This window comes from Saccopteryx bilineata, chromosome 4 (genome assembly GCF_036850765.1).
Source record: "Saccopteryx bilineata isolate mSacBil1 chromosome 4, mSacBil1_pri_phased_curated, whole genome shotgun sequence".
NCBI classification, from domain to species: domain Eukaryota; kingdom Metazoa; phylum Chordata; class Mammalia; order Chiroptera; family Emballonuridae; genus Saccopteryx; species Saccopteryx bilineata.
In genome coordinates, this window is record NC_089493.1 from 31,994,131 (window position 1) to 32,018,996 (window position 24,866).

The 24,866-nt window shown below is 52.1% G+C and overlaps 1 protein-coding gene across 1 annotated transcript in view; it reads right to left on the reverse strand.

Annotated features, from left to right (window-relative positions):
* Positions 1-984: 984 nt before the first annotated feature.
* The window catches only part of GALNT16 (polypeptide N-acetylgalactosaminyltransferase 16), a 97,607-nt gene continuing 73,725 nt past the window's right edge, over positions 985-24,866 (reverse strand). The window contains exons 8-15 of the mRNA XM_066273463.1: positions 24,739-24,823; positions 24,356-24,459; positions 18,156-18,282; positions 17,179-17,271; positions 15,106-15,189; positions 7,626-7,767; positions 6,916-7,038; positions 985-3,160 (exon numbers count right to left, since the gene is read on the reverse strand). Coding sequence (XP_066129560.1) covers positions 3,023-3,160; positions 6,916-7,038; positions 7,626-7,767; positions 15,106-15,189; positions 17,179-17,271; positions 18,156-18,282; positions 24,356-24,459; positions 24,739-24,823 — 896 coding nt within the window. The 3' untranslated portion in view covers positions 985-3,022. The remainder of the gene's footprint in view (positions 3,161-6,915; positions 7,039-7,625; positions 7,768-15,105; positions 15,190-17,178; positions 17,272-18,155; positions 18,283-24,355; positions 24,460-24,738; positions 24,824-24,866) is intronic.

Below are 24,866 nucleotides of genomic sequence, written 5' to 3' on the forward strand. Positions count from 1 at the left end.
GGGGGAGGGCAAGCGTGTGCACCAGAGCCCTTTAAGGCGGTAGTGAAAATAGACGGAAAGTGGAAAGCTGGCCCTACCTGGCCAGAGGAGAGGCCCAAGGAGGCGGTGGGCAGTGGGCTGTGCTCCTCGGGGGGATGGACAATGGACAGTGACTGTGGCCAGAGTGACCTGGAGTAGATTGTCCCCTCTGCCAAGCTAAGCCCAAGCTGGGCCTGCAGCTATGCCGTGAGCTTGGAACTGTCACCAGCCAGCAGCCTGCTCCAGGCGCCTCAGGCCTGGTGCTCACTAGTTCTGGGGAGTCCAGATGAGCCCTGAGATGAGGTGGGGACAGGGACTAAAACGGCTACATTCAGGAGAGGTTTAGTCTCTCACTGGCTTGCTCACTACAGTGCATGTGTGCACCAAAGCGTCTGTTCCTACCTGTATCAGTTCAGCTTCTGATCACAACGGCAGGGCTTTGCAGTGGTTTCTACGGAAACATGAGGCAGTGCATCTGTTACCGGTCAGACAAGGCTAGGTTGCTGGGGTACTTTTTGGAATTATTTTACTGTTTCTACCCAGGAAGATGGCCCGCCTGCATTTTTACCACGGCCTTCTTGCGTGGTGGAGGTGAAGGGCAATTCAGAGGGGCCGTGGCTGGCACTCGGAAAGAGAGAGGCTTGGAAAAGGCGAGCATTTGGAGAAGCACCTTGGTTTCTGTTTCGAAGCCCTAAGTAGTGTCCCTCAATGAGGTCACAGGATCCTGGCCCAGCAGCAGGGCCACCTGCTGGCTCCCCCCAGAGCAGCCAGCCCATCACCGAGGAGCCCTTAGGGCACCACAGGGCACACAGGCCAAGGAGCAAGCTCTGAGGTGCAGGAGGGGGTTAGACTTGAGCACATTCAGTTTCACTTTTACAGAACAGAGGCCCCAACTGCCCTCAGAGGCAGAGGGGTTGGAGCTGAAGGGTTGGTCTAGATTCAGAAAGGAAGGCGCTGGTGCACGTGTACGTGTGAGAAGTGGTTTTATTCCAGGTGTTGTGTTCATAAAGACGAGATCCTCACGGACAGCTACTGGCACATGCTTTGGTCAAGAAGAGGAAAAGCAAAAACAGAATAGGGCTGAGTCCCACAAATGGTGGCTGACAAGTGGTAAGCCTGGTCTGACTACAGGGAAGAAGGGACCTCCCTAAGGCCCTCTGAGCAGCAGTCCTCATATTCAGGAGAAGCCTTTGTTCCCCATCCCTACCCCAAAGGTACTCAGTGCCCACCAGGGTGGACACACACCACAGAACTAGCGGCGTATGAAACATCACAACAGAGGATGGGAGAAGTGTGGCCCCGTGCTGTGAGCACACAGGGCGCATGCTGGGCACAGGAGCACTGCTGTGGGGACACCAGTGAGAGCAGGAGGTGAAGAAGCCACTGAGAACCCTCCAGGGCGGTGCTGCAGACCAGGGACCCTTGGCTTCTGGCCCCACGGGCTGCACGGAGGGAGCAAGTGACAGCAGTTTAGGCACACCGGGGAGGGAGATGGGGCAGGGCAACTCAGTGAGTAGTAGCTCCAATCCAGAGCAGAGGCTCAGACCCTTTGGGGATCAAGGACCTCTGTAAGAATCTGGGGGAGTCCATGGGCCTTCTCCCCAGGAAAACGCATATATGCACCCACATGCGCTATTTGCGGGACAGTTTCAGGAGATTCCTAGGCCCTCTGGAATCCATGAACTCCCCAGATGTCTCAGGCTGGTTTGCTTTGGGAGGGGTTCCCCCTAGGGGTCCTGGTACCACCAATCTTTTGCCCAAGATCACACTGCCTGAGCTAGTGGGGTAGGAGAAGAGGAACAGGGGGGATAACAGAAGTGGTTCCAAGAGCAGGCCATGGGGTCAGGGGAGGCCCGGTGGCTGTGAGAAGTAACTGGTACCTCTCTGCACGATCAGGAGCCACCAGCCAGCCTCCTGCCCACTGCAGTGCCTGACCCTCGAGGGCCTCCCTCCGGAGGTGGGGAGAGGATAAGGCTTAGCCTGGCTGATTCACTCCCTGGCGACGTAGAAAATGCCGACGCTCCGGAAAAGAGTTCCAGTGCTTACGGGCCACCCCATTCCATAATGCTGTATTTACAGAGGCAGAAGCTTTTGAGAAGGCAGGTGTCAAAAACTATGAATGAGGATGGGATTGCTTAGTGGTGCATGTGGCTGCCTGTCCTTACAGGCCCTCGTGGTGGGCCCAGGCAAGGGCACAGGGCACCAGCAGGTCATTAAGGCCCAAGGGAGAGGTCTTGTCCCGACACCTGGCCAAACGGAAGTGGGGTCTGTTTACTAATCTGTGTCCCAGGGCTGCCCTTGAAGATCACCCTGCAGCCTCTTGCTAAGAACATCGGGCCAGGGCCCAGTGTCCTGGGGCTGTGTAGCACGGGAGGACTGGGTCCCGGGAGGAGACCCGCTCTTTGGGTGCCGCACTGCTTTCCCATCCACGTCCTTCTGCCAATCACCCAGGCTTTGCCCCGGACCCCATCTCTCCCACGCCCAACCCAGCACGTCCTGGGACAGGCCACCATGCTTCTCGCCTTCCCTGCAGACTGCCCCTCTCCTCCCAGCCTCAGTCTCCCCATCCATGCCACCTACGTTCTCTTCTTACGCCCGATCCCACAAGCAGACCCTGTGACACAGTGGGGATCCTGTGTGGGCTCCTGTCCTCGCTCTCCCCAGCCAGCAAGGGAGGGCACCCAGACCACTGTCCAGGTCCCTAGGAAGAAGAGGGAGGGGGTGAAGGGCGAGGGCACCTGCCCAGACTCTGCCCAGCGGCGGTCCAGCAGCCTGCCCTTCTTCTCTCTCGGGGTGAGAGCAGGTCAGCAGCCGGGGCATCGGGGCACGCTCCCCGTGCCCTCCCTGTACAAGCTTTGGGGAATGGTGTCTCATGGCAGGGGTGTTGCTGATGATTCTGGCAGAAATGTGAGGAGATGGAAACGGCCCGCTTTACACGCCCCCACCCTAACCCCTCCAGTCCCAAAGTCTCATGCAAAAGGTGCAGGAGGTCCTGGGGCTACTGTCATGTGTGCGGCAGCAGCTGCCACTGCTGGGCTGGGGCGTCGGCCTGGCACTTGCTGGCCACCAGCTGCTCGGGCGTGGCCTCTAGGCAGAGGCCACTGACAGAATGCTGGATGAAGGAGGCTTTTTTCCTCCACCTCTGGGGGAGAAACAGGGAAGGAGGGAAATGAGAAAACAGTGATTAAGAATAATAAAAATGCTCACATCCTCATTGCACATGTATATAAATGGCCCTGCATATATACCTAGGACCCCCCCCCCATTTAAACAGTCTGTGTGTCCCTTACATAGTGGCCCCCACCGCACACGGGCTTTAAGCCCATGCCTCCCGATGCACTCTTGTTCTGCAGTCTGGCATGAAGTTACTGTCTAGATCAGAGGAGCAGGCTGAACTGAACCCAGAGATGTATTTTGTTTGGCCTGCACAGTGTTAATTTAAAATTTGGCTTAGTCTCCACATAAAAATCTGCCTTTCTAGCTTCTCTTCAGACATGACTCAGTTTCTTTCATGACATCAGCTAGTTGGGGCTGAGGAGCTCATCTCTGCTGTGAATGGACCCTCATCTCAGGTCGCCTGAGTCCCGTCCAGGCTTCCCCACCTGCTCTCTGCAGGCACTTGAATTTGAGTTCCCGGACCAGGTGACTCTTTTACTTCTTCGGACAAGATTTCGTCTTTCTGCAGCTCTAAGCGTCTGCCCTGGCCTGTGGAACTGGGCGGCTGGTTGCCTCCACTTTTAGCGGGAGCTGCCTGCCTTCTCCGCAGAAAGTGAGGCCAGCGGGATGGTGGGGGCACTTGAATCCCCTATAAGGGTCATTGGAGGGGCTCCCAGGTCAGTGCTTTCACTTGCTGGTGCCTCCCCTCCCCAGGCTTGCCCAGGGGAAGGAGAGTTGTTCCCATAGAATGTTTTGGAAGTGCTTGGATGATGAGCTATGGTCTGGAAGCTTGGTCTATTTTTGGTTTCTTTCCTGTCTCCCTCCCATGCATCCATCTCCCCTCTTCCTATATCCACACTGTCCTCCCTAAAAAATAGAGAGTGCTCCTGATCATGTGGATGGAGCCTAGAGGGCTCTGAGGGGGAGGGGCCATGTTCTTTTTGGAGCAGCTAGGAGAAGGGAGAGGAGCAGCCGGCAGCTTTGGGCCAAGGGATGCAGGGGAGGTGGGGTGAGCGGAAAAGGACTCAACTTGGGACATGCACACAGGGTGGAAGGTGGGGTCTTTGGAGCCCGAGTTCCCCTTGGGAATGCAGGGCTATGAGACATGGGGCTGAGAACCAGCTTCTCTGGCCCATGTGGCCTCAGCACAGAAGGGTCCCTGGCCTAAGGTCTGGGGCGGTGGGTGGGACAGGGCTTTCTGAAACTCATAGCATCCTATCGTCTGTCCTCTTTTAGTCTCTAACTTCCTGAAAGGGCTGGCCACACTTCCCACCTGGGCATTGTTGGACCACGCCCTTCTTTCGTCTCTGTGGCCAACATGACTTGCATATTCCTTGGCACGAGTAGGCACTCAATGCAGTTTTGTTTTATGAAGAATAAATGCATGGAAGACCCTGGTCAGTTGGCTCAGTGGTACAGCGTTGGCCTGGTGTATGCAAGTGCTGGGTTCGAATCCCAGTCAGGGCACACAGGAGAAGCATCCATCTGCTTCTCCACCCTTCCCCCTCTCACTTCTCTCTCTCTCTCTCTCTCTCTCTCTCTCACTCTTCTCCTCCCCTCCTGCAGCCATGGCTCCATTTAGAGTGAGTTGGTGCCCGGCACTGAGGATGGCTCCATGGCCTCCAGCTCAGGCGCTAAAAAATGGCTCCAGTTGCAACAAAGCAAGGGACACAGATGGGTAGAGCACTGCTCCTAGTGGGCTTGCTGGGTGGATCCAGGTTGGGGTGCCTGCAGGAGATTGTCTCTGCCTCCCCTCCTCTCACTAAAATATATATATATATAATAAATGCATGGATAAATGAATGAATGACCCAATCACTAAGTGTTCCCCAAATCACAAGATTCCCACTTCCTACCAATGCCATCAGGCATAGTCTCCGGGCCTCCTCAACTCCTCTGGCTACTCAGCCCTGGAGGTGGCCAGACAGTCTCGGTTCTTACAGACTCCTTGCAAGGCAGGCAGGGGAGGGAGCTCTTCATGTTGTAATGAGGATACTGAGGTTCACAGGTGAGGGGTGTAACCAAGCTGGGACTTGCTGACTCCATCACACGGGCTCAAGTGCACAGGGGACCTGTCAGATACCTGACACCCAAGTGACCTTGGACACGGGAACAAAGGAGGACCAGGAAGGAAGGCCAAGATTGGAGAAGGTGCTGGTAGTGGGACAGTTGCTCATCTGCCCTCCTGGAGCAGGGGCTCGGCTCCCTAGTGTGCTGTTCGGGGCCTGGCAGGGCTTGCAGGAGCAGAATGAGTGGGGACAAGGGAGATCCTATGAGCCTATAGGCTGGGTCAGCCTGAAGGGGAAGCGGATGCTTCAGCCCCAGAGAAGCGTGTGCACAGGAGCTGTCCTGGGCACCACCTCCGGCTCTAGCCTTAACCGGGGGGCATGGGAGTGGCCAAAGGCTTGGCTCTCCGAGCTCTAAGCTCCAGGTGAAGGGGAGCCTCAGGACCCCTCACTGCAGGGCAGGGGCAGGGCCAGGGGGCAGGGAGTCTGGGGCTGGGCAGGACCAGCTGTACTCCTCCAATCCGAAAGCGCTTCAGAAAGGTCTGGTCGGCCCAGCAAGCAAGCCATGGCACACGAGCCTCTGAGACAAGGCAAGGAGGGGACGGAGCTGCTTTTCCAGGACGGAATGACAAACTGCCAGTCATCCCTAAGGAGCTGCTCAGGGCCAAGGGAACAGTGGGAGGAGAACCCTTTTCCAGGACGGAACGACAAACTGCCAGTCATCCCTAAGGAGCTGCTCAGGGCCAAGGGAACAGTGGGAGGAGAACCCTGCAGACCAACTCAGGGAGCCAGGCAGCCCCCTCACCCTCATCCTGCCCCACGGGCTGGCCAGAGTGAGGCACAGGGCGGGCAGCGCAGAAGGGGCAGGCAGAGCCAGAGCTGGAGCAGACCTCTGGCCTTTGTGTCCCAGTCTCTGGACGGAGGTGTGGCCCTCCCAGCCCGGCAGGGAGTGACACAGGAGGGAGCCAGGCTGACTCTGTCCCTGGCTGCTGTGCGCCCTAAGCAAGTCACTCATCTCTCTGATCATCAGTTTCTTCCTCAACAGGTGGGCCTGTCCCGTCTCCCAGGATTAACACAGACAGGGTGAAAGAGTGTTTGACAAACGGTGCCCGTGTAAGGCTGCCGCGACAGCTTGGAAGTCGGTGGATCTGTTTCCCCAGTCAGCCGGCAGGCAGGAAACACTGAGCGTCACTGTGAGCTGCGTTAAGACAGGGGGCTTGGGGAGTCACACACCTGGGTTTTAATCCCACTTCACCCCATCCCAGCAGTGTGGTCTAACATATATCTCTTAAATTTAGGGAGCCTCAGTCTTGTCCCCCGTCATGGGGATAGTACTAGAGCCTACGTCGCCAGGTTGCTGGGGGGCTTAGATGAGACAATCCACGGAAGAGCCCTAGTCCAGGCCCCGTGAAAGCTGACACCAGTTGTGGCTGTGGCGGTGTCAGGTGTCAGAGGCGAGGAACACTGTTGACAAAACAAACAGTCCCTGACCTCCCTCAGCTCACAAACCAGCAGGACAGACATGGAACAAATATTTACCTCAAGAACTTCCTCCTGAATAAAATAGATTTGACTTAGATCATAACTTAAGCCTGACTGACGACAGGTCCTCATTCTGGAGGGTCTACCTGAGTCTGTATGTCTCAGCCTGGGGCCCCCATGTCGGGCTGCCACCCCCACTGTGTGTGCCCCTGGGGCGCTTGGCCAGCCTGCGCCCAGGGGTGAGGAGGCTTACCTGCCGGCCTTCTCTCGGGTTGCAAGCCTGTAGGACGACCGGGGACCCAGGGGAGGCGGAGGTGGAGGTGGCAGTCAGGCACTTCCCCTGCTGCTGGATAAGATGGTCACTGAACAGCCATGCCTGCAAGACAGGGGCCAGACAGGCTGAGTCCAGAAACACAGCGACGGATGGACAGATGGGTGGGTGGATAGGTGATAAAGCAAATACACTGTGTATTTTGGTAGAATTTTCTACTAATATGGGTGGGTATACAATTCTTTCAACTTATTCTATATGTTTGAAATTTTTCATAATAAAATACTGGGGGAGCTTGGGCAATGGAAAATATTAAGGGATGTTGGGGGTGTGAAGAAAGATAGGACATGGGACCAGGTCAGCAAGGAAGCTTGTCCGTGATGGGGGCTCCTGGACTTGCTCTAGTTCTGCACACGTGTGCACATATAGGAGTCCTGGATCCCCTGCTGCCCGTCATATAAGCTGCATCCCAGGAGAAACCGGGCGCTGTTTGGGCAGCATTTGTCCCTCTATAAGGAGAAAGTGGGTGGTGCACAGAGGGCAACAGTGGCTGGAGCAGACCCAAGGAGCAGAGTGGGCGGGGACGGCGGGCAGGGTCCCGGGAGGGCGGGTTTGTGGAGGGTGTAGACAGAGAGAGGATGAGAATGAGAGGGGAAAGCCCCTCACCCCACTCTGGGTTCTAAGTGGCTTACCTGGGGTGCTGGGGGGCTCTTGATAGACCCTCTGCAGACCCCCACTCCAAGCAGGAAGTTACCAGCAGTGTCCTGGCCCTGAGACTCTAAGCAATTAGCCCCCTGCTTAATGATGCCAGGGAGCACTTCTTTCTCCGGGATCCTGAGAGAAAAGGCGGGTCAGGCTTGTTCTCTGCCCTCCTTGGGCTTGCCCATGCTTACATGGGGGGGGCAGCCCCGGGCAGCTCCCGGGGCGCCAGGGTCTCAGCAGGAAGGAACAGTGGGGGCAGACCTAGCTGTGGGGGCGCAGGGATTCCTCTGGGAAGGCAGGCCTGGGCCCCCCTAGGTTCTGAGCAGCACCAGGAGCCACAGGGACAGCCCTGGGTGGAGGTGTGAGAGGACCCTGGGGAGGAGCGCTCAGGCCAGAAACCCTAACTCCCCTGGCCAGGGAGAGGAAAGCCAGGGAGAGGCTGGAGCCTGCATGGGGGCTCAGCAAACAATCTCAAAATGACAGGGAAGGGGTCCCTTTAAAGAGGCAAATTTAAAATACACAAATATAAAAATATTCAGTCTCACTAATGATTAAAGAAATGTGTATTAGCCTGACCAGATGGTGGTGCAGTGAATAGAGTGTCAGCCTGGGATGCGGAGGACCCAGGTTTGAAACCCCAAGGTCACCAGTTTGAGTGCGGGCTCATCCAGCTTGAGTACAGGATCATAGACATGACCCCATGGTCATGGGCTTGTGCCCAAAGGTCACTGGCTTGAAGCCTAAGGTTGCCTGCTTGAGCAAGGGGTCACTGGCTCAGCTGGAGCCCCCCGGTCAAGGGACATATAAAAAAGCAATCAATGAGCCCTGGCTGATTGGCTCAGTGATAGAGCATCAGCCTGGCGTGCAGGAGTCCTGGGTTCGATTCCTGGCCAGGGCACACAGGAGAAGCGCCCATCTGCTTCTCCACCCCTCCCCCCCTCCTTCCCCTCTGTCTCTCTCTTCCCCTCCCGCAGCCAAGGCTCCATTGGAGCAGGGTTGGCCTGGGCGGGCGCTGGGGATGGCTCCATGGCCTCTGCCTCAGGCGCTAGAATGGCTCTGGTTGCAACAGAGCGATGCCCCAGATGGGCAGAGCACCGCCCCCTGGTGGGCATGCCGGGTGGATCCCGGTTGGGCGCATGCGGGAGTCTGTCTGACTGCCTCCCCATTTCCAACTTCAGAAAATACAAAAAAAAAAAAAAAAGAAGCAATCAATGAACAACTAAAGTGCCACAGCTTCTAACCTCTCTCCCTTCCTGTCTGTCTGTCTCTCTGTAGCTTAAAAAAAAAGAAAAAGGAAAAAAAAAAGAAGCCTGACCAGGAGGTGGCGCAGTAGATAGAGCCTCGGCTGGGACACAGGTTAAAAACCTCAAGGTTGCCAGCTTGAGTGCGAGCTCATCCAGCTTGAGCACAGGCTCACCAGCTTGAGCCCAAGGTCACTGGCTTTAGCATGGGATCATAGACATGACCCCATGGTTGCTGGCTTGAGCCCAAAGGTTGCTGACCTGAAGCCGAAGGTCGCTGGCTTGAGCAAGGGGTCACTGGCTCAGCTGGAGCCCCCCCCATCAAGCCACATATGAGAAAGTAATCAATGAACTAAGGTGCCGTAACAAAGAATTGATGCTTCTCATCTCTCTTTTTTCCTGTCTGTCTGTTCCTCTCTGTCCCTCTGTCTCTCTCTCACTAAAAAAAAATATATATGTATTGGAAAGTACTTGTTTACCATACCTGTACATATTATACATTTATATATGCATTTACATATAAAATATATATTATATATAAAATAACATTTATACATGGAAATATATATATATTTATCAATATATATATCAATATCCAATGTTGGCACTAGCTGTGGGATTGGATTTTCTCATAGCCCACCAGTGAAAGCATATAATTAACCTAACTTTTCTGGAAGGCAATGTGTTATTATTATTATTATTATTATTATATATCAAAGGCCTTAAAAAAGTGTACACTTTTTGCCTGACCAGGCGGTGGTGCAGTGGATAGAGCGCCGGACTGGGATGCGGAAGACCCAGGTTATAGACCCCGAGGTCGCCAGCTTGAGCATGGACTCATCTGGTTTGAGCAAAAAGCTCACCAGCTTGAGCCCAAGGTTGCTGGCTCAAGCAAGGGGTTACTCGGTCTGCTGAAGGCCCACGGTCAAGGCACACATGAGAAAGCAATCAATGAATAACTAAGGTGTCGCAACGAAAAAACTAATGATTGATGCTTCTCATCTCTCCATTCCTCTCAGTCTGTCCCTGTCTATCCCTCTCTCTAACTCTCTCTGTCTCTGTAAAAAAAAAAAAAAGTGCACACTTTTTTTTAAAGATTTATTTATTTATTCATTATAGAGGGGAGAGAGAGTGAGAGAGAGAGAGAGAGAGAGAGAGAGAGAGAGAGAGATAGAAGGGGGGAGGAGCAGGAAGCATCAACTCCCACATGTGCCTTGATCAGGCAAGCCCAGGGTTTCAAACCGGCAACCGCAGCATTTCCAGGTAGACGCTTTATCCACTGCGCCACCACAGGTCAGGCCAGTGTATACTTTTGACCTCACCATCCCACGTCAGAGAACTTAATATCCTATGACAATAATCATAGCTGTGTGCAGAGATTTAGTTTAAAAGCTATTCATCTCAGAGTGGTTGCTTATATGAAAACATTGGAAATTCCTGGATATCCAAGAATAGAGGATGGGCAACATAAATTGTGATTTATCTGCAGGATGGAAAAGCCTTTAACCATTAAAAGTGACCGTGAAAAATTATCTGGCAATGTGGGAAAGTGTTCAGAACATGCTAAGTAAAACAGGTATTTCAAAATACTATATTATGAAAACACTTTATATATACAGCAGAAATTTGCGAGAACACACACACACACACACACACATTGACAATAAGACACAGCATCATACCCTGTAGGCAAATGATATACTCGGGTGTAGGAGGTTATATGTGCTCTTGGACTGTGGACCCATGAGAGTGATGGGGAACCAGGAGGGCTTAGAGTCTGGCCATGTGCCTAACCGGCCTCCTGTTACCTCAGTTGGGAAGAGAACTTGGGCAGGGGTGGGGGCATCAGAACATTCTGACGTTCTCCAAAGTAGACATCCTGCAGGATCTTGGCCAAACCAGGTCTTCTTCCTCAGAGTTGCTGGAAACCCCCAGAACCTCAGAACTGACCCGTTCTCACGGGGCCTCGGGAGCCTCCTTCATGTCCTCTCCTACACCCCTGGCAGTAGTGCAGGCCAACTATTAGAATCCCGTTTGGAAGAAAGTTGGTATCATTTGGTCCAACTGATCTCCTTTCTGACCCTGGTGCCTTGACCTGAGAACTGGGGCAGATCATGAATGCTTAGACTGGGAAAAAGTAATCTGGACATGAATGGGGTGTGTGCTTTCTTTATTAACAGCAATAAATTATTTTTTAAACCTTCACACGAATGATGGCTTACGCTCTTCATTTAACATAGCTGATTTCATCCACTCTCCTGCCTTAGGATCGATCGATCCAAGTTTCTGATGGCTATAAAACACTTCTTCCTCTTGGTCCTCGGGGGATGACTTGGGACACTCTGTATGGGGACTGGGGTGAGCGGAGGAAGAGCAATTCTAGGTCTCACCTCCACCAACACCTCCCCCAGGCTTCCCAGTACCTGCCCAAGGCCTCACGTCTATGGCGCCATCCAGATGTTGTATGCACTCTGACAGAATGTAAAGAAATGGCTTTTTCTGGCCCTGGCCGGTTGGCTCAGTGGTAGAGCGTCGGCCTGGCGTGCGGAAGTTCCGGGTTCGATTCCCGGCCAGGGCACATAGGAGAAGCGCCCATCTGCTTCTCCACCCCTCCCCCTCTCCTTCCTCTCTGTCTCCCTCTTCCCCTCCCGCAGCTGAGGCTCCATTGGAGCAAAGATGGCCCGGGCGCTGGGGATGGCTCCTTGGCCTCTGCCCAGGCTCTGGAGTGGCTCTGGTCGCAACAGAGCGACGCCCCGGAGGGGCAGAGCATCGCCCCCTGGTGGGCAGAGCGTAGCCCCTGGTGGGCGTGCCGGGTGGATCCCAGTCGGGCGCATGCGGGAGTCTGACTGTCTCTCCCCGTTTCCAGCTTCAGAAAAATACAAAAAAAAAAAAAAAAAGGAATGGCTTTTTCTTCAGAAATGACACGTCTGAATGAAACCATCCCCTTAGAAGTGGTCACCTGAGGAAGTTGTTTATTATAGTTTTATAAATTAATGTTCCTCCCTTCATGACTATCGTCCAGGGAGCTGGGGATTATCTAGGCTGCCAGCTTTCTTCTGAGGGAGCTGCCATTGCTCAGATTGTTGTGGAATTCCTCAAAGATCACACCCAGCACCAGTTTATTTTGGTGACTTGTTTCAGTCTTGTTCCACTGTATTTGGGACGCAGGATTATATTATCTGGGTTAATCTAGTGTATTCACTAGTCTTGGCTATAATGTAACTATAGCTGTTTTCCAACAGTCAAATCTGCCCTGAAAGACAAAGTCTTGCCTCCCAAGAACATGCGAGCTCTGAGGGGCGGAGTGTTCTGGAAAGCCATGGCAGCATCTTGGGGAGAAAGCAGGCAGCAGCGGGAAAAGCCACTCCCCAAGGGGACAGCGATAGAAGGAAGAATGCCAACTTTAAAGCTATTACTGAGGCTTATTGACTCTGTGATTCATCCAGAAATATTTATTGAGAGGCCATTTTGGGACAGGCAATAAACACAACAGATAAACACTTCTACCCTCATGGAGTTGACTGTCAAGTGCAGAGAGATGAGCACACATTAACTAGCCAGATGTATGCTAGGTTGTCGGGAGCCAATCAACAACTGCTGGCTGACAAGGTCACAGCAGGAGAAGACCCACAACTGCTGGCTGACAAGGTCACAGCACAAGAAGATCAAAAACTGCTGATTGACAAAGTCACAGCAGAGAAGACCAATGGCTGCGGGTTGACAAAGTCACCCAAAGGAGAGACACGACGATACTTCCCTCTTTGACTTTTTGAATTAATCTGGCCTTATATCCCCCCTTTTCTGGGTGTGTGCTATTATTTATGGCACAGGGATAATAGTACCGTGCTTTCCCTGTAGATTCGTAGTAATTTCTTTGGAAATGAGACAGAGGGTGTGAGTTCCACAGAAAAGCCTGTAAGCCCCTTGAACTGGGCTCATAGACATAAGAGGCTGGCTATGATATCCCTCGTAAAGGGTTAAGTCTGTAGGAGAATTCCTTCTTAATCATGTTAGAAAGAATAGATTGTGACTTGTGAATAGGTAGGAGGCAGTGGCTGTGCACAGAGTGCCTTTCGGCCTTCACTTAATTCAACATTTTTCCTCCCTAGCCTTTTCATGTGATAGAGTAGAGAAACATTCCTTTCTTCTTGCTTATTTGATCTGCAGATAGTGATACACTCTGAGAAGAACAGAGTTAGAACTTAACTAGTGTTTAAATATAATAAATAAGTAATATTTGACTAGACAATAGTATCTTAGGTAAGGTATAGTAGAATGGCCCATTGTGTGGCCTAGGATGAGAGCGCAGTCGGCAAGAAAATAATGTTTTACTAAGAGAATTGTCTTTTGACTAAAGGCAATTGCTAGGCTTTCTCAATGAGATGTTCTCATGAGATTTATATACTTTCCAAGATTCTTTGATAATGAGAGGAATGTAGGGGAATCCATAGAAGTAATAACAGTTAATGTCTTCTGAAATTATGTTGCTACTAGGCTATCTTGCAAGTACACTCTGTATATCTTTGGGTGAAAGCTATTCTTAATGTTATGTCAATTTCTTTATAGGCAAGCCTTTTGGAATCTTGTGAGAAAAAGTAGGACACTGCTTAAACTCAAAGCCATTTACCTGAGCAAGCGGTGGTCCATTGTTAGTCCTTAATGATTTTGTCTGCTAATCTCTCTCTGCCCCTTGACTCACAACAGCAGTAAAGTTAGTTAACTATTAGTACTAATACTTTAAAAGCTTTTACCGATGTTGTTATCGCTATTCAAATTATTTTCTACTTTGAATGATTTGCTACCTGGTTTGTAATTTATAGATATAAATTAACTGTTATCCGGAAACATGTAAACATAGTGAAACAGAAGCAATGATTAATACCATGTAATTGTAACTCAGTGTGTGTGTATAAAAAGGGACCTATACTAGCATTTGGCAGAGATGCCTGGCAGTAAATGCTAACCAGAGAATAAAGAGAAAGAAAAGAATTCGGCTCTCTCACTCGATTTCGCCGACGCCGTCTCCTCCTGTGGGACCCCTGGATTCCCCCCCGGGGCTGGACCCCGGCACTAGGTGATGGTAAGGGTGACAGAAGATAAGGAAGCAGGAATTCTAGGGATGAGGGAGGTGGGGGTCTGCACATTCTGAGTGTTCAGAGGAGGTCTCTCTGAGAAGGGGACATTTGGGCAAGACCTGAAGGAGGTGAGGAAATGAGCCATGTGGATGTAGCCAAGACACTCAGAAGGATTTGAAATAAGAAAGGGAGACTCCTCTCCACCTGACCCTGGCCATTATCACTGGTCACCCATGGGCTGTTTAGTGCACACACATGTGCACTGCAGCTCTAGTGCACACGCCATTTGCAGGTTGCTTCTGCCTTCGCTAGAGCAAACATTTCCCCACGCTTTTCCACAGTCTTTACCAACACTATACTAATGGGCGCATAGTACTTGTTTAGATCGATGCATCATGATTCAAGAAACCCAGCCCCCATTGTTGGTTGGTTCTCGATTTTTTCCCCCAGCAGCAGAGAAGCCTGCCGTGAACGTGTACTTGTCCATAGACTTTTGCTGCAGTTGCTTCATTTCCTTAGAATAAACTCCCAGGAGGGAGAAAACAGAGTCAAAGGGGCTGACAATTTTGGGGGCCTTTGCTGCATGATGCAGCGCTGTTTTCCCAAGGGGACGATGTCCATTTCCAGCTCTGAAGACCCAGTCTTATTACGAGAAGTGATGAAGCAAAGAGACAGACCGGGATGGGCCCGACCGGAATCCACCCAGCATGCCCACCAGGGAGTGATGCTCTGCCCATCTGGGGTGTTGCTCTACTGCAATCAGAGCCATTCTAGCACCTGAGGCGGAGGCCATGAAGCCATCCTCAGCACCAACTTTTGCCATCCTCAGGCCAACTTTGCTCCAATGGAGCCTTGGCTGAGGGAGGGGAAGAGAGAGACAGAGAGGAAGGAGAGGGAGAAGAGTGTTTTGGCTGGGAATCAAACCCGGGACTTCCACACACCGGGCCGATGCTCTACCGCTGAACCAACCAGCCAGGGCCTTTTTAAGTCCCGGTAATGTCCTCCCAGTTCCCCCAGAGCCTTCACATGGAGATAAACACTGACAGCTAGAAAGATCTGGACAGCTTGGGATGGGGAGATCCCGGGATGAGGGTCGCTCAAGCGGCTGGCCCACCCAGCCCAGCCCAGGTGCACAGGCAGAGGACTGTACTCACGTGAGCTCAGGGTAGACGTTATCCAAGTACCAGCGGAAGGACTTGCAGTTCATCTTCTTCCGCTGCTCGATCCTTGTGGCCACACTGAAAGAGGAGGCGGTTTAGGCTTTGGCCAGTGGCCGTGGGAGGATGTTGCAGGGAGGACAGGCAAAGGCCCCTTCCCAGTGGACCAGGACCAAGGGGCTGGGTCTGAGCCTGCCCTCCAGCATCAGCCGCCGGCCTGAAGTCATTCTCTGCCATGCAAGTGTACCCCGGGTCTCCTGGCCATTCCTGCCTTCTTCAGGAACAGCGCAGCCTGCCGGGGGCCATGCCTCACCCCCCTCTCACTCCGGGAGCCTTGGGATAGCCCCCCCCCCCAGTTAGCACAAGCCCTTATTTCCAGAGAGGGCAGGGCCTTGACGAACTCAGAGTTCTCCTGTGCACTGCAGTGGGGCAGAAAGGGTCTAACAACGAGAGGAGCAGGCTTTAGAGGTCTTTCAGGAATGCTGGCACATCAGACCATCTGATGCACTGGTGGACACCGCAGTTTGTTCTTCTCACCCTCCTTAGCTACACTGACCACAATGGCCACCGACAGAAGCCCCTCACCGCCTGAGCCTCAGTTTCTTCTCCAGTAAACTGAAGACATAACTGCCCACCTCAGGAGGTTTTTGGAAGAATCAAATAAATGAAAGGACCTAAGTGCTGAGCACAGGGTGGGTCCTCAGTAAATGTCTGCTCCCTACTAAAAGAAACAGTGATGAAACTCTTTTCTTTTTAGGGGGAAGATGTAAGTAAATAGAAGGAGGAAGGTTCATTGATGATCACCAGTAATGTGTTCAAACTTTTCTGACCACAATATTAAGAAATAAATACAGTCTGACCAGGTGATAGCGCAGTGGATAGAGCATTGGACTGGGATGTGGAGGACCCAGGTTCAAACCACAGGGTTGCCAGCTTGAGTGCAGGCTCACCAGCTTGAGCGCGGGGTTGCTGGGTTGGGCGTAGAATCATAGACATGACCCCATGGTCACTGGCTTGAGCCCAAAGGTCGCTGGCTTGAAGCCCAAGGTCACTGATTTTAAGCTCAAAGTCACTCGCTTGAGCCCAAGGTCACTGGCTTGAACAAGGGGTCACTCGCTCTGCTGTAGCCCCCTGGTCAAGGCACATATGAGAAAGCAATCAATGCAGAGGACCCAGGTTCGAGACCCCGAGGTCGCCAGCTTGAGCATGGGCTCATCTGGTTTGAGCAAAAGCCCACCAGCTTGAACCCAAGGTCGCTGGCTCCAGCAAGGGGCTACTCGGTCTGCTGAAGGCTCACGGTCAAGGCACATGTGAGAAAGCAATCAATGAACAACTAAGGTGTTGCAACGTGCAATGAAAAACTAATGATTGATGCTTCTCATCTCTCTCCATTCCTGTCTGTCTGTCCCTGTCTATCCCTTTCTCTGACTCACTCTCTGTCTCTGTAAAAAATAAAAATAAATAAATAGAAAAAAAAAGAAAAAAGAAATAAATACATCTCACACTGCAATCAGGTGTACCCATGCACACATGCAGGTGGACACACATACACCTGAAATAAGAGTTTCGCAAAACAATACTATCCTTCACAGCAGTCCACTGTTACTTTTCATTCTGTTCTGTACTAATTTACAATGTTCTTGTTCCCTATCATTTCTTTAAAATGGTCACAACCAACCTGCACTATGAAAATGCTTAACTAGACTCTCGTCATAACAGTCAGAGACAGGAAAATAGGCCAATAGTGCACAGTCAGATTTGGAACAACAGAGGGTGGAGGCAAAACCCTAAGTGTTTTCTGCAGACGGTTCATCGCTAAGTACTCCCACAGACGTTCCTTTTCCTGCAGGCAGCTTGTGAACAGAAAGTCTTTTTCATAAACAGCCCTCTCTGGTTATTTCTCCCAACAGGGTTGCATCTTCTTCAAGGACCAGTGTCTTGGGTCTGCACTGCATACCTGAGCCGGGGCTCAGTTACTAAGGAGATGGTGAGTACTTACAAGCCCTACTCTGGCTGAACTTGTTCTAAAATGGGTGGAGGGGGGCACACAGGGCTTGTGGAGGGGCCCACCTGCCGAAGGCCTTCCCGATGGCCGAGGGCCGGGCCTCGTAGTAATATTGCTTGTACTCGTCCATCCATACCTCTGCAGTGCGCTTGGTATTCCTAAAAGTAAAGGAAGGGGTAAATGAAAGTCACTAAGGCGGCAACAGAGTTAGGGTTAGGATCAAGCTCCGTGCATTGACGAGAACGTGGGGTGCGAAAAATCCCAGGAGTGTTTGCAAAACAAGACTGATTGGGGTGGTATGAATGAGCATAATCTTTTTGGGTACCAATTTGTCAACCTCCCTCAACTTTGTGGGTATGTACACTTTTGGACGCCCCACTTCCGGGAATCTATTCTACTGATAGACCTGCATGTGGGCAATAAACACATGTACAGTATTTGTTTAATAAAACGTTGGCAACAACTTAAATGCCCATCAGCGGAGGATAATGAACTCCTTCCACGTGAGGGAGTCCTAGGCAAACTGGAGGGACAATGCCATGTCTGCACCAGCAGGGAAGGGTGTCTGTAGTGAGTGTTGAGTGTCAGGAAAAACATAGAGCATGAGCCCATTTATATAAAAACACAAATGCAGGGTGTGTGTGCGTCTCTCATTCGCTACCTAAACCACATACATGAAAATGTGTTAAAAGGTCAGTGGCTGGGGACATGGATGGGCAGACACTGTCCAAGTCAGAGTCAGGACATGGCATCCAGGCCATGTCCTGTGAGTGGAGGGCAGCTCCAAGTCGGTCATTTGCCTGGTTTTCCAAGACCCTCAAGGACAAAAATAGTCAAGGCAAGATTGCCTCGGTGGCAACACTATCAGCTTCATCCTCCCACCCCTGAAAGTACCTGGAATTCAGAATGGAAGAGCTAGGAGGGGTAAATGGGAGAACTGAGGTCTAGAGAGGTAGGTGGCTGCCCAGAGTCAGTTGACAAGACTGGGCCTAGAAACTGGTGTTCTGGCTCTGGGCTCAGTGCTCTTGGTTCTGTGACTTACCTGATATAGGTGAGGGCGTTGCCCTCGGGGAAGTTGTAGGGATGCCGTTTCCGGAAGACGTGGCCCACCCGGCTGCAGGGCACTATCTCCAAGCTCCCACCGCACATCCACACCCTGAAGGAGAGCTCTGCAGGGGACGGCAGTGTCGGGAGGGAGAACAACCCCTTGGCAAGTCCCACCGAGTGAAGGTGGGAAGCGGCTAGCTTTCTTCCCTTTGGTATCTCATTGGGGGAACATGCTGGGGTCAGAGTTCCTGGGCCTGTTTACCCACTAACGCTGACCTTCTGGCCAGCCTGTGTGCACCAGGACACTTCCAGGTGTGGTCCAGGCCGGGACTGGACACTCGGCATATCTGGACCCACACACAGGGTTGCCTATGTCACTGGGCTTCCCAGGTCTGACAGCAAACTGGGGCCTCTGTCCCTTCTCCCAGCCAGAGCTCTGGAACTGGCACGGCAATGGAGATTTGAAACTAGGGACAGACGTGGGCACATAGTGAAGTCAGAGTTCCACACCCATCCTGTGCCTGTGCACACACCCCCTCCATACACATCACACACAAACACACATACCCTCCACACACATCACACACACACCTCTCACACACACACCTCACACACACACCTCCTCCACACACATCACACACAAACACCCTCTGCACACATCAAACACACATACCCTCCACACACATCGCACACACACCTCTCACACACACACCTCACACACACACCTCCTCCACACACATCACACACAAACACCCTCTGCACACATCAAACACACATACCCTCCACACACATCGCACACACACCTCTCACACACACACCCCCCCACACACACATCACACACACACCTCACACACACACCTCTCACACACATCACACATACCCTCCACACACATCACACACACCTCTCACACACACCACACACACACCTCTCACACACACACCCTCCACACACATCACACACAAACACCCTCTGCACACACACCCCCACCACACACATCACACACAAACACCCTCTGCACACACACACACCCCCACCACACACATCACACACAAACACCCTCTGCACACACACCACCACACACACTCTGAACTCCGGGACAGCCGCAGGGAAAGCTTTGAAGGGACACCAAGACCATGAAGGAAAACGGAATCAAATGGCAGCATCATTTCCAGCCTCTGTCCAGAAAGCCCCGTGCAGACATGAGCTAAGGAAGAATACATCTGCTCGTCGGCCAGCTCTGGGCAGCCGCAAGGTTGGAAACCCAGCTGCCAACCAGGCCAGGCTGCTCCAGCTGGCCGGCCCTCGGCCTCCCTCCTGCCCAGGGGTTTCCATTTACAGGCCGCTGCTGGCCCTCTTCCCTTGGATGGCGGCAGGGAAGCTGAACAAGTCTTTGCAGAAGGCTGGTTCTCAGCAGTGCTGGGAGAGGGAAGAGGGGGCCATTCTGCTTCCCAGGAAGGGAGGGACATCACGAGTTACCCACTCTTCTCTCAGCAATTGTTGCTTCTGGCAAGACCTGCCTGGGCAACTGGCCGAACCTCCCGGAGTCTCTCCTGGTTTCCTGCTCTTTCATATAAGCTCCACATATGGACACCCTGTGACATTAATACACTTCCTTCTTGTCTCAGAAAACCCATAACCCTTGTTTTTGTGTTTTGTTTTTAATTTTAAAAATGGAAGGAACATTCTGTCACGAGTTCTCTCAATCCCTTGGTCCCTCTTCCCAGTCTCCGGGGGGCCGTAAGGACACGGGTGGTTTCCGGCCAGGCCCAGAGCTCTCCCCTGGCGCAGCTGGTCAGGGCTTCCCGGTGACCAGCAAAGCGGGGAGTGCAGGCAGCAGGGCAGGACTAATGCCGACCTGGCCAGCCTGTGTGCACCAGGACACTCCCAGGTGTGGTCCAGGCCGGGACTGGACACTCGGCATAGCCGGACCCACACACAGGGTTGCCTGTGTCACTGGGCTGCCCAGGTCTGACTGCAAACTGGGGCCTCTGTCCCTTCTCCCAGCCAGAGCTCTGGAACTGGCACGGCAATGGAGATTTGAAACTAGGGACAGACGTGGGGACAGATCTGCATTTCGTTCCACTTCTGCCAGGCTGACTTCGTTATGTTAGTTGTCACTTCATCCCACTCAGCCCCTCTTGTCCATACTACTACTAATTGTTGGCACTATTAGCCATAATAACAATAACAATGGTAGTGGCCACCATCCATTTACTGAGTACTTCCTAGGTGCCATCCTCTTTTATATCAGATGTCTAATTCTAATGATGATAATATATATGTATATTTAAAGCATGGATAAGTTTTATTTCATCCATCAATTTAATGAGAGACAGGGAGGGTCAATAGAACCAAACCCAAAATTCCAAAGTCAAAACATTGGGTCATCAGTTCTATATCCTCTTTATGTTAAACATCCTCCTTTCTTATTATCTTTTTTTTTTTTGACAGAGACAGAGAGAGTCAGAGAGAGGGATAGATAGGGACAGACAGACAGAAAGGGAGAGGGATGAGAAGCATCAATTCTTCGTTGCGACACTTTATTTGTTCATTGATTGTTTTCTCATATGTGCCTTGACCGCAGGCCTTCAGCAGACCGAGTAACTCCTTGCTCAAGTCAATGACCTTGGGTCCAAGCTGGTGAGCTTTGCTCAAACCAGATGAGCCCGCGCTCAAGCTGGCAACCTCGGGGCCTCGAACCTGGGTCCTTGGCATCCCAGTCTGACGCTCTCTCCAAATAGTTGCAAAATTGCAACATAAAGTTCACATTTTGTCCAGCGAGCCACACTGTTGAATTAGATTCTTTAGTTAATTCAGAAAATTTTTGCTGAATACTAATTATATGTCACACACTTGTTCTAGAATCCGTTTCATGCTAGTGGGGTGAGACAGGTACTCAGTAAAATAAAAAAAATGAAATACAGGCAGACAAGAAAATGAGTAGAATACACATCCTATCAGATGATAATAAGTATAATGGAGAAAAATGAGGCCAGTAGGGGATGGAACAGGGGGGAGTGGAACTGGGGTGGAGGGCTACAATTTTATACAAGCTGATGAGGGAAGTTTTTGCTGAAAGGAGACATTTGAGCCAAGGCCCAACGGAGGTAAGGAATCAAATCACACGGCTCTAAGGGGAAGAGCAGTCGGCAGAGAAATAAGCAAGGACAAAGACCTGGGGGTAAGAGCATGGCTGGCAAGCTCAAGGCTCAGCAAGGGGGCGGCCAGAGTGAAGAGAGGCAGGACAGAGCTGCTGGTGGTGCTTGCTGGGAAAAGTGGACCTCGGGACTTAGGGCTTTGCTCTGAGCAATGCAGGAGCCCTGCCAGGGTCTTTGGCAATAGAATGACATGATCTGATTGTTTTTGAAAGGATCCCAAATGTGACTTCCAAGGTTTTCACATGGGCCACTGACTGAAGGTGGTCTCTGGCTCCCCAAGGGGACACAGGAATGAGTCTCAGTTTGGGCATCGCCCTTCCTTCAACAAAGAAACAAAACGAAAGGCCCAGACCCAGCAGCAGCAGGTATCTCCCAGCTCAAAACTGTGGCTACCCTGGAAATTCCTTTGAATTTCTTCTAAGAAGCAAAGCCCCCTCCAAAACCACTCCCCGGTGCACCTTTCAAGTTCCCGGACCACTGAGCCCTCGCCTTGGGCAGAGCGTGAAGTCAGCTATTTGATCCTTCACTTGTTTCTCTGTCAGTCCCCAGCCGAGAAGAGAAAAGAAAGGAAAGGCCTCTGAATGCAGGGGAGACCATCGGTTTCTCAGCCCTCCACGTCTTTACAGGAAACTGCTTTGCCAAAGCTGTCTTCAGGCTGAGACCGAGGACACGGAGGAGGTCACGTAGGCCTCCTCACAGGAAAGGAGGTCAGAATGCAAGGGTCAGTGCACCCCAGATGCCTGTCTGGGAACGGTTCCAAGAATGAGTTACAAAGGGGAGGAAACTCCATGCCTGTTTTCTCTCCGGCTGGTTTGGGGCTGGGATCAGGGCTGATTCAAGCCTCCCTGCTCATCTGAGTCCCAATCAGGGACGGAGAAGAAAGACCTCCTCCTATCTCAGAAACAGAATTTGACTTTGAGCACACCTAACAACACCTAAAGGGCTCTGTTCAAGGTGCTCCATACACTTGTTAGACATGAAGTTGCCTGACTCAAATCTGGTACCCAGTGCCCACCTCAGTTTTCCCACCTGTCAAATGGGTGAGACACCGCCAGCCCTATTTGCTTGGAAAGAAACCTGGGTAGGATAAAAAAGGAAGCAGTGGGGAAGAGCTGCAAAGGACCAGGCCCACTGCAAGAGTGAGAACAGCCCTCGAAGTACCTGCCGGGTGCGGAGACCTGCAGGGTCCTTCGATACCTTCCTCCACCCCGCTCCTCGTCTGGGCGCTGCCAGTCAGGCGGTCCCACTGGGCTTCCCATCTGCGGGCACAGGCTCAGCCCGCAGGGGCGCCAGCAGGAGACCAGTGGGGCAGAACGAGGGTGGGCGTTTTTCCCCAGGACACCCTCCTCCTGGGAGCCGTGGACTGGCGGCCAGGGCTCCCAGACCACAGCTCCTGTTGGGCAGTGCTCCCTCCTCATGTTTCAGACTTAGGGGTGGTAACACCTCCTGGCAGTCACCAACCTCACCCAATACGAAGCTGTTTCTGTGCTTCCCTGTATCTTGCCTACACTGTGTAAAGAGACCCTTTAAAGAACCTTTTTTTTTTTTTTTTTTTTAGAAAGAGGCAGGGAGCCCTGGCCGGTTGGCTCAGCGGTAGAGCGTCGGCCTAGCGTGCGGAGGACCCGGGTTCGATTCCCGGCCAGGGCACACAGGAGAAGCGCCCATTTGCTTCTCCACCCCTCTGCCGCGCTTTCCTCACTGTCTCTCTCTTCCCCTCCCGCAGCCAAGGCTCCATTGGAGCAAAGATGGCCCGGGCGCTGGGGATGGCTCCTTGGCCTCTGCCCCAGGCGCTAGAGTGGCTCTGGTGGCGGCAGAGCGACGCCCCCTGGTGGGCAGAGCGTCGCCCCTGGTGGGCGTGCCGGGTGGATCTCGGTCGGGCGCATGCGGGAGTCTGTCTGACTGTCTCTCCCTGTTTCCAGCTTCAGAAAAATGAAAAAAGAAAAAAGAAAAAAGAAAGAGGCAGGGAGAGACAAAGAGATAGGAACACTGAGCCATTCCTGTATGTGCCCTGACCAGGAATCAAACTGGCAACCTCTGCGCTTTGGGACAATGTTCCAACCAACCAAGCTATCTGGCCAGGGCAAATAGGCCCTTTAATTAACCCCCTTGTCTGACCTGTGGTGGCGCAGTGGATAAAGCGTCGACCCGGGATGCTGAGGTCTCAGGTTCGAAACCCCAGACTTGCCTGGTCAAGGCACATGTGGGAGTTGATGCTTCCTGCTCCCCCCCCCCCCACCGTTCTATCTCTTTCCTCTCTTTCTCTTTCTCCTCTCTCTCTAATAAAAATGAATAAATAAAATCTAAAAATAAATAAAACAAACCCCCTTAAATCACCCATGTCAGATGTTCCACCTGTACCCAGCCTTTAACCCGAACCTCACCAGCAATCCCTGGGAGCTGACTGGCTCTTCCCTTTCCTTTTGGGATTAGAGGACTCCCACAGCCTCAGAAGTAATGATAATGGCCACCAGCACTGTGCGAAGCATTTTAGCTTACCGTCTCACCTAGTACTCATAACAGCCTCTTGAGGAAACTGAGGCTTAGGGAGGCTTGAACTTGCCCAGGGCGAGCTTGTAGGTGATAGGATTTTTAGCCGGCAGCCAGTAACAAGTAACTGAGGGTGCTGGTGAAATGTAAGCGATGGGATCAGATGGCTAGGATTTGCACCCAGGCTTACTTTTAACCAGTATCCTCTGCTGAGCACACTCCCAGACTTTCTGGTAGAGAAGCAACCAGGGCTTTAAGCTGCAGTCCATGATACAGCCTGTATGTTCTTTCAAGCACACATCCAGCCATGTGGCCTCAGGCGCCCCCTAAACACCTAATTCTCTTTGTTTACTAGCTGTGTGGCTCGGGACAAACTACTGAACCCCTCTGTGCCACAGTTTATTTATTAATAAAATGGATATAATATATATTATTTACCTCAGAGGATCATTGTGAGAATTAAGAACAGGTTCTTACGCATAGGAAGCGCTCAGTCAGAGTTATCCATTATTAATATTGTTGTTGTTGCTATTGTATTTCCCAACTTACCAAAATTCTCTCCTCCCCAGATGTCCATTTGGGCATCATACTTTCCCAACTGGTTAAACCAGGACTTGTCAATCACAAAGATTCCCCCAGCTATGACAGGCGTCCTGGGAGCAAGGAGAGGAGAGAGGTAACACGTGAGCTTAAGAAGCAGGAAGCCCCTCCCCATTGCCCCAAGACCCCAGGCCATTTGCCCCAGAATCCCCTGCTTGCAGAGTCAGCGGGGCAGGATGTCTAGAAAGGAAACTGGTCCGCTCTGTCCCTGGGCCCCAGAACAGTGGCAGCACTTAGACTGGACCCAGCAACTGAGACAGCTCCCCACCACCCTTGAAGGCCCCTGACCCAGGGAAAGAAAGGGTCTCTTCCGAGCTCACAGTGGCCCTGACCTTATGGGCTTGGTGGGGTCTGTCCGGGCAATCTTCTGTTCAAGAGGGATCTGCTCCCACTTGAAATGCAGGCTCCAGTCGAATCCTAAGGGATAGAGCTGGGTGAGGATGGGGCTCAGGGCAGACCC